The sequence below is a fragment of the Delphinus delphis genome, chromosome 11, assembly GCF_949987515.2.
Source record: "Delphinus delphis chromosome 11, mDelDel1.2, whole genome shotgun sequence".
Taxonomy (NCBI): domain Eukaryota; kingdom Metazoa; phylum Chordata; class Mammalia; order Artiodactyla; family Delphinidae; genus Delphinus; species Delphinus delphis.
The window spans coordinates 43,031,167-43,038,859 of record NC_082693.1 but is presented as its reverse complement, the minus strand read 5'-3'; the positions used below and the strand labels follow the sequence as shown (position 1 = coordinate 43,038,859).

General features: G+C 54.2%; 1 protein-coding gene across 3 annotated transcripts; it reads left to right on the top strand.

The window, feature by feature from the left end:
• Window positions 1-1,125: 1,125 nt before the first annotated feature.
• SMUG1 (single-strand-selective monofunctional uracil-DNA glycosylase 1) lies at window positions 1,126-7,489 on the top strand. Of its 3 annotated transcripts, XM_060024905.1 has the most exons (5): window positions 1,139-1,156; window positions 1,817-1,892; window positions 2,471-2,742; window positions 4,722-5,020; window positions 6,054-7,489. In XM_060024905.1, the coding sequence occupies exons 4-5, from the start codon at window positions 4,733-4,735 to the stop codon at window positions 6,579-6,581; spliced, it is 816 nt and encodes a 271-aa protein (XP_059880888.1). In that variant the 5' UTR covers window positions 1,139-1,156; window positions 1,817-1,892; window positions 2,471-2,742; window positions 4,722-4,732; the 3' UTR covers window positions 6,582-7,489. The 3 variants fall into 3 exon arrangements, with proteins under 3 accessions (XP_059880889.1, XP_059880886.1, XP_059880888.1); XM_060024903.1 differs by lacking the exon at window positions 2,471-2,742 and having other exon boundaries at window positions 1,136-1,156; XM_060024906.1 differs by lacking the exons at window positions 1,817-1,892; window positions 2,471-2,742 and having other exon boundaries at window positions 1,126-1,156.
• Window positions 7,490-7,693: the final 204 nt, after the last annotated feature.

Genomic DNA, 7,693 nt, shown 5'->3' with positions numbered 1-7,693 from the left:
GGAAATAATGGAATTTGTTGAGGTGGATGATTAATTCAGTTTCCGAAGTCTTGCCAGGGTAGGGGTGGTTTCTCACCTGTGGTTCAGAGGCTCACTGCTCACAGTTCCCTGAAGCTCCTCCTGCATCCTTTAAGTTTTTGTCTGCTGGTAGGAGAGCAGGGGAGGCTAGGGAAGGGGGTAGCATCCTTGTTCTCTCACCTCTTCCTGTTCTGGGATTCAATGGTCTCCACCTGCAGGGAGACTGCTTTCCCTGGTCTCAGTCATGGCTGTGCTGGAGTATTCAGGGCAGGGGGATGGGAGGAATCTACAAGATAACAGGCCTTATGGTGTTTACAGTCTAATGAAAATATTATAGTCAAGACACAGAAACAGATCCAGAGACAGGACAAGAACAAAGCTAGGAGTGGGACAGCTTTGGATATTAGTATTGGGTTGGGGAGGTGGGAGGGAATGAACTGTTAGATGAGGCCATGATATTGGTCTAGGAAGGTGTGCTGGACAGAGTATTCGAGGGGGAGGATTGGGAAGGATGGGAGGTCATAGAGCTGGGTAGACAGCAGAGCAGAGTAGGGAGAGAACTGAAATGGTAAAGCCATGGAGACAGGGGTTTGGACAGTAATGGGGGATGCAAGAGTCTCAAAGTCATTACTAAGGAGTTGTTAGAGATGCCAGAAGTGCCTCCGTGGATGTTCTATATACAGTCCTTGGAGAGCTGCAAAGGAGAGGTCTCTTATACCTGGGGCAGAAGGAGGGCTAGAAATGGTCTGTAGCCATTGTTAATACCCTCAGGTGAGTTGAGAGACTGCGGATAGTTGAAGCTCCTTGATTGACAATTCCTTTGGGAAAAGTGTTGTGGATGAACTTTTGGAAAGGTGATGCCCTTTACGGCTAGAAAGGATCTCCAAGATCCTTACAGAGCTTGGCTTCTCACTTCTCAAGTCTGCAGAATTTAGCCCCGCTGTAAAGAATAAACTACAATCCCCAGCGTCACTTAGGGCTAATTTAGCACACCTTCCGGGAATTTTAGTATTTCCGGCGGAAGTGGCCGTAGCTACGCCAATCGCCTTCCCTAAACAAAGTAGACTACAATTCCCACAGCCCTCCGCGCCCAGGGGCGGGGGAAAGGAACCGGAAACCGGATGGGGCGCTGGACCAGGTAGGGAAGTGGGAGTCTGGGAACTTGGGGCTTTGGGGGCGGGCTGGGAGCTCCACGGGCTCCCCGTGGGTGGCAGGCGGGGAGTCGGGGTGTCTGTGTTTCGGGGCCCCTCGCTCCGTCAGGGGCTCGCCCGGCGCAGGGAGAGCCGAGCCCATGGAGCCGCCCGGAAGGCCTGCGGAGACGAGGCTTTCCCGTCGGGCGGAGCCCGCGGGCGGAGGTCGAGATTTCTTGTGGAGCTTAGCCGTCAGCCCCCTCGGAACTAGGAGGAGAGCTGAAATGTTGTTTCGGGGTCCATGCTCCATTATTATTATTGTTATCATTATTGGTTTAAGGATTTGTTGATTGTCCCTGTGGATTCCTGGAGTGCCCCCAAGGGACAGGGGAGTGGATAGTGTCTTGGATTCCTTCTGCACTTGCTGTGTTTAGTGTCAGAGAGCCTGGGTGGCCAGACTTATCGGTGGGTCACCCTCCATTTCCTTCGCACTTAATGTAATATGGCACTGTCATTTAGAAAGTATCTGCCTTTCTTAAGTCTGTGGCCCTGGGTGACTTTCGATAGGACATCCAAGTTTCTCCTTTGGTGGGCTTTCATGGTGTTTTGTTCAGGACATTAAAGCTGGAATCACAGTGTATAACAATTGTTTATCTGTCTTGTCACAGTCATTTATGAACCTGGCTTACATTTTATTCATTTTGGACTTCTTCCCCACCAGGAGACTACCACAGTGCCTCTCATGTAAGAGACTCATAAATATTGAAAAGTATAAATGAGTTAACAGCTGGTGGTAGGTTGGATGGAATTATTTCATAGAGAAGAGAGGTAAATGACTTAAGAGAACCCTAGAGATAAAACCAGGACTAGAATTTGAGTCAGTTGACACATAGCCTGCAGCTCTTGCCATCCGGTCAGGCTTTGAAATTCTGGAACACTGAAAATAAGACCTTGTCACTGTTTTGTGTACCCCCAGCCTTGCTGTCTTCAGCATGGGTCCCTAAAGATCAAAGGTAGGCTCAACTTAAGGCCTGAGAGAGGTTCCAGACTTGGAGCAGCCAACCTACTAATGTTGGCACTGTGTGGGGAGATGCAAATCAAGGGCCCCTGAGACTATTGAGTTCTCCGCAGCTCCCTTCTCAGCTTTTGTTTGAGTTCAGTTGGCCGTGGGTAGCCACCCAGACAGATCAGTTAAAGACTTCTGAGATCAGTCTAGGAAAGGATTTCCTAAGTTTGGCCCTGATTTTTTTTTAAATTTTTATTTTATATTGGGGTATAGTTGATTTAAGATTTTTTCTCTCTCTCTCTCCCACTTTCTCTAGGCTAGGGTCAGAGAACAGGTTGATGGATCAAGCTGTTGTGTCAACCTTGAGGTCCCATCTCGGGGAAGAGGTTACTCTTGACCTGGGCAAGGGGTTGAGAGGGAGAAGAACCATGGTCCCTGCCCTGTGGGAGGCCCAGATGTGATGGAAACATGCCAGAGCCTGGCAAGCCCTCAGAAGCAAGCAGAGGGCAAAGCAGGCAGCTGAGCCTTGAGTGGACTCAGGATGTAGAAGTGGAGAGGAGTCCATCAGGAAAGGCTCCTGGGTAGAAGGTAGTTTTATTTATTTTTAAATTTATTTTGGCCGTGTTGCACAGCTTGCAGGATCTCAGTTCCCCAACCAGGGATTGAACCTGGTCCATGGCAATGAAAGCCCGGAATCCTAACCACTAGGCCACCAGGAACTCCCAGAAGGTAGTTTTAAACAGGATTGAAAAAAGATGGTATGGATACAGCTGAGCAGGTGTTTGTTGACTGCCTAATAAAAGCTAGGACCTTGGAGCTATGGAGGAAAATTAAACAGGGTCTCCTCTCTGATCTGCCTGAAGTCTAGTCTGAGAGGCCAGGTGTGAATTCATGAAGAAGCAGCTAACCATGGTGACGTGCAGTGGTTCTCAGCCGTCACCAACAATCAGCATCACTTGAAGAAGCCTGTTTAAAATACAGATTCCCAGGCCTCACGCCAGCCGTACTTGGGTTGGGCGAGGCTGGGAAGGTACAGCAAATGGTGCAGCATCCTGAAGAGGGACGGCTTTACCAAAGGGATAGTTGGAGCTGCATCTGGAAGGGGACGTATGATTTGGATGTGTGGAGGGGTAAGGGACTCACAGTCCTGCTTCAGTCAAGGAGTCTGTGAAAAATTGGGTTTGTAGAAATAGCATGTGCAAGGTTTGGGGAGCTGAGGTAGGAAGGGCGTTTTGAAAGTGTGAATGGAAAGGTCAGTTTGGACCACTGGGTTTGCATGGGAGTGATTAGAAGGAAGATTGGAAGGAATGGCCTCTGTGGGTTACAGAGCTCGCTGGGGTGCTCCCTCTTCCTGCTTCCCCCCTTCCCTCTTCCTCATCCTCTTCCCTTCCCCCTTTACCTCCCCCGGGCCGCCCTTTACACACAATATCTCATTCCATTTCTTATATCAATATTGTTAGGTGGATATTGTTTTTCTTAGTATTTGGGTGAGGAGACCTGAGGCTCTGGCCAGGGTTACCTAGCTTGTAGGAGTCTAGTGTGAGTCTGGTAATCGTCTCACTCACCACTGAGGATTCTTGAACGTGGGCAAGAAGCTGGGCTGTGGTTGCGGGGTTGTAGAATTAGGGTGGCCGATGGAACCGTCTAAAGCGAGATGGGTGTGGGTGGTGATGCGCACAGCCTTGAGTCAGATGGTTTGGGTTCAAATCCCAGCTTCGTTATTTGCCAAGTGCGTGACCCTGGGCACGTTGCTTGATCTTGCTAAGCCTCAGTTCTCTCCCCTGTAACGTGGGAACAGTAATACCCACCTCGTGGGGTTGTCGTGCACATCAGTGAGGGGTACCTGGCACGGAGCAGTTGCTCACCACCTGGAAGCTACTGTAATCCGCTCTGTAATTAGTCTCTGGGCTGTGGCTGTGCACCTGCATCCCACCCTTTAGCACATTGGTTTCCAGGACACAGTCCCTCCTGGCTGGGCTTGTTTTAGGTGCTGCAAGTTTGCCATGTAAATATTTATTGAAAACCTAGGCGTGGCCTAGGAACCAGTGACTCAAAACCTGTGCCTGATGGAAAGGAGGTTTGGAGTGGGGGATGGTTGGTGGTTATGGGTTGTGCTCACCAGGTAATATATAAAGAGGGAGGATACTTGAATCCAGAAGAGGAAGGGCCCTTCATTACCAGGAGCTGAGATGAGCGAGAGCTTGCCTGGAGACTGGGGGTGACTGACAGTCTCTTCTTTTTTTACTTTTTTTTTTTTTTTTTTTTTTTTCGGTACGCGGGCCTCTCACTGCTGTGGCCTCTCCCATTGCGGAGCACAGGCTCCAGACGCGTAGGCTCAGCGGCCATGGCTCACGGGCCCAGCCGCTCCGCGGCACGTGGGATCTTCCCATACTGGGGCACGAACCCGTGTCCCCTGCATCGGCAGGCGGACTCTCAACCACTGCGCCACCAGGGAAGCCCGACAGTCTCTTCTGAGCCCAGGAAGTGGTAGTAGGGGCCCTGGCCAGCCTGGATCCCTCCCACGCTATGACTGGGGCTGTTGGGGCCTCTGTCCATCTCTTTTCCAGGTGACAGTGTCATGGCTGTGCCCCAGGCTTTCCCGCCAGGGCCCCTCCGTGAGGGGGGTGCTCTGGTGGAGCCCCAGCCCTCCCCTCGAAGCTCGGCTGAGGGCTTCTTGGAGGAGGAGCTCCGGCTTAATGCTGAGCTGAAGCAGCTGCAGTTTTCTGAGCCCGTGGGCGTCATCTACAATCCTGTGGAGTATGCGTGGGAGCCGCATCGCAGCTACGTGACCCGCTACTGCCAGGGGCCCAAGCAAGTGCTCTTCTTGGGCATGAACCCAGGACCCTTTGGCATGGCCCAGACTGGGGTAAAGAGGTCGGCTTCCTCTGTTGGGTGGAGGGGGAGGCTTCAGGGTGGATGCTTGGCTGCGCGGGCTGTGGGGAGCCTGTGCGCGGCTGTGGACGTGTGTGGGCCCCCCCGCCCCACACACTGGCTCCTGTGGTCTCAGACACTCTCCCGGCCTCGCTGCCCCTAGTTAACCAAGCACATTAATGGTAGTTCCACTTCCCCTGTGAGCTGTCCACTAATTGCCTCTGAGAGCCCTGCCTTCCGCCAGCCCCATCCTTTCCTTACCCTGCCGGATCTCCCCTCTCCCTAGAGCGTGCTTGAGTTCAGGAGAGGGACCAGGACTTATGGGGTCCGTGGGGAGACGGGTTGACCGGGGTGGGTAGGAAAGAGATGCAGGACTTTCCGGCAACCCGGGTTCTGCTTCTCAGCTTGAGGAGAGCTTCGGAACAGAGCAGACTCCAGGGCCTACCTGCTTCCCTTGCAGACCTCCAGATGAGTGACTGCCCCTCCGTGCGGGTGCTCGGCAGGTGGGGGAGGGGAAGAGGCTTCAGGGCAGGAGGCTCAATCGCTTTTATTGATCCTAACTGGGGGCTGAAAGGTGATCCATGATGATCGATGGAAACGACAGCTTGAGGCTTGGGCTGAGAGGGCACCCAGAGAGCAGTGGTCAGCCCTGTCCTTGTGCCTCCTCTAGCTCTGGCCGCCTTTCTGTCTCGGGCCATCTGTCTGTCCCCCCTGCTACCCATCACGCCCTGTGTGGGACCACATATCCCCCATGTGCTTCCTGTACCTGGTCCCAAAGGCTCGTGGGGTAGAGGCAAACAAATAGATCCTCCTGGACCGCAAGCCACACGAACAATTGGAGAAAGAGGGACAGGCTCAAACCAAGGGCCAGAAATCCTTGTCTCAGGCCCTTGGGTGAAGGTGGTTGGAGTGGGGGGTGAGTGGGGTGCAGCTAGATCCTCTTGGAGGGTGGAGAGGGGCTGGTTGGTTCAGAGCCCAGGCGTCAGTTCTCCAGTCTGAAGCCCTGGTGTGTCTCTTCTTCCCCACAGGTGCCCTTTGGGGAAGTGAGTGTAGTCCGGGACTGGTTGGGCATTGGGGGGCCTGTGCAGACCCCTCCCCAAGAGCACCCCAAGCGACCAGTGCTGGGACTGGAGTGCCCTCAGTCCGAGGTGAGTGGTGCCCGGTTCTGGGGCTTTTTCCGGAACCTCTGTGGACAGCCCGAGGTCTTCTTTCGTCACTGTTTCGTCCACAACCTGTGTCCTCTGCTCCTCCTGGCTCCCAGCGGCCGCAACCTCACCCCCGCCGAGCTGCCGGCCAAGCAGCGAGAACAGCTCCTTGGGGTCTGTGATGCGGCCCTGTGCCGGCAGGTGCAGCTGCTGGGGGTGAGGCTGGTCGTGGGCGTGGGCCGCCTGGCCGAGCAGCGGGCGCGGCGAGCTCTGGCCAGCCTGATGCCCGAGGTCCAGGTGGAGGGGCTCCTGCACCCGTCCCCTCGCAACCCGCAGGCCAACAAGGGCTGGGAGGTGGTGGCCAAGGAGAGACTGAACGAGCTGGGGCTGCTGCCGCTGTTAACGAAGTGAGCGCCCCTGCGGCCTGCACAGGATGTGTTCAAGGTCCCCTGGGTCCTTCGGGGCAAGCAGATGGCCGCGCGCCTCCTGGACTGGAGCGAAAAGGTCCCCCTCGGCTCCCTGGTTGCTGGGACCTGCCGCGGCAGTTTGGACACTACTCCTGCTTGCCCTCCTGATTCCTGCCCGCCTCACCTTCCTTTGAGCGTTGCTTCTTTGGTCTGTGGTACCCAGCTCCACAGAGAGCCAGCACCTGCAAACTGCTCCACCTCAGTGTTTCCCTGGAGCCTCTCTTCGGCGGAGAGTGACCTGAACAGTGACTTCCGAGGTCATATTTGCCGTTTTAGAGAAAAGCTTCTGCCAGGATCCCCACCCGTCCTAGAACGGCTTCCTTCAGCTCACCCCTTGCCTCACAGGGACCAGGACAAAGCGTGGGTCATGGCTGCTGAGAGTGAGCTTCTGATGGGAGACTGAGGCTGCGTCAGAGAGAGACAGTTCAGTGTGGCAGCGTGGGAACGGCCAGAAGACCTGGATTTCCATCCCAGCTTTGAGACTTGTGAACTTTATGACTTTGGACAAGTTGCTTGACCTCTCCAAGCCTCGGGATCCTCATCTATAAAATGGGGTCCCTGCCTCATGGGGCTGGTGTGGGGATTAACTGAGGTAACCCTTAAAAGTGCCTTGCGTAATGCCTGGCACGTGGGTGCTCCTTACACCTTTTCTAGCTTTCTTGCCCCCAGGTTGGGGAGGCACTGCACTGCACTACACAGGAAGCCCCTCTGACACAAAGACCCGGGTGGAGGTAGGGGCTGGGCCTCCACCTGTAGCCTGAGTGATGGGCAGATTCTTGCCCCACCAGAGATGGACTAATGAGTTATGACAAACCCAGCCTGTGATTTTTCCGTCTAAGCATTAAAAGCTCCTAAACACTTTTGTGTTGGCTCTTTTTCCCTCCTGCGTGTCAGGTGTAGAAGGTGGTGGTTTATGTTTTCCCATCTCTTACCTCTTCTTGTTTGCAAAGGGTTCTCTTGGGTACCGGGGGGTGGTATGAACAGTCTCTAATTGCCTTGCCAAAGCTGTAGGGTCTCTGTTAGGGCCCTGTCCAGTGGTTTGTCTGCTACTTGGGG

What these genes read in the sequence shown, in the direction of transcription:
- SMUG1 (XM_060024903.1), top strand. Translation starts at nt 1,823, where the DNA reads ATGAACCTGGCTTACATTTTATTCATTTTGGACTTCTTCCCCACCAGG. An exon ending in ACTACCACAGTGCCTCTCAT is followed by an intron (nt 1,893 to 4,721) that starts GTAAGAGACTCA and finishes TCTCTTTTCCAG; the next exon opens with GTGACAGTGTCATGGCTGTG. An exon ending in TTGGCATGGCCCAGACTGGG is followed by an intron (nt 5,021 to 6,053) that starts GTAAAGAGGTCG and finishes TCTTCCCCACAG; the next exon opens with GTGCCCTTTGGGGAAGTGAG.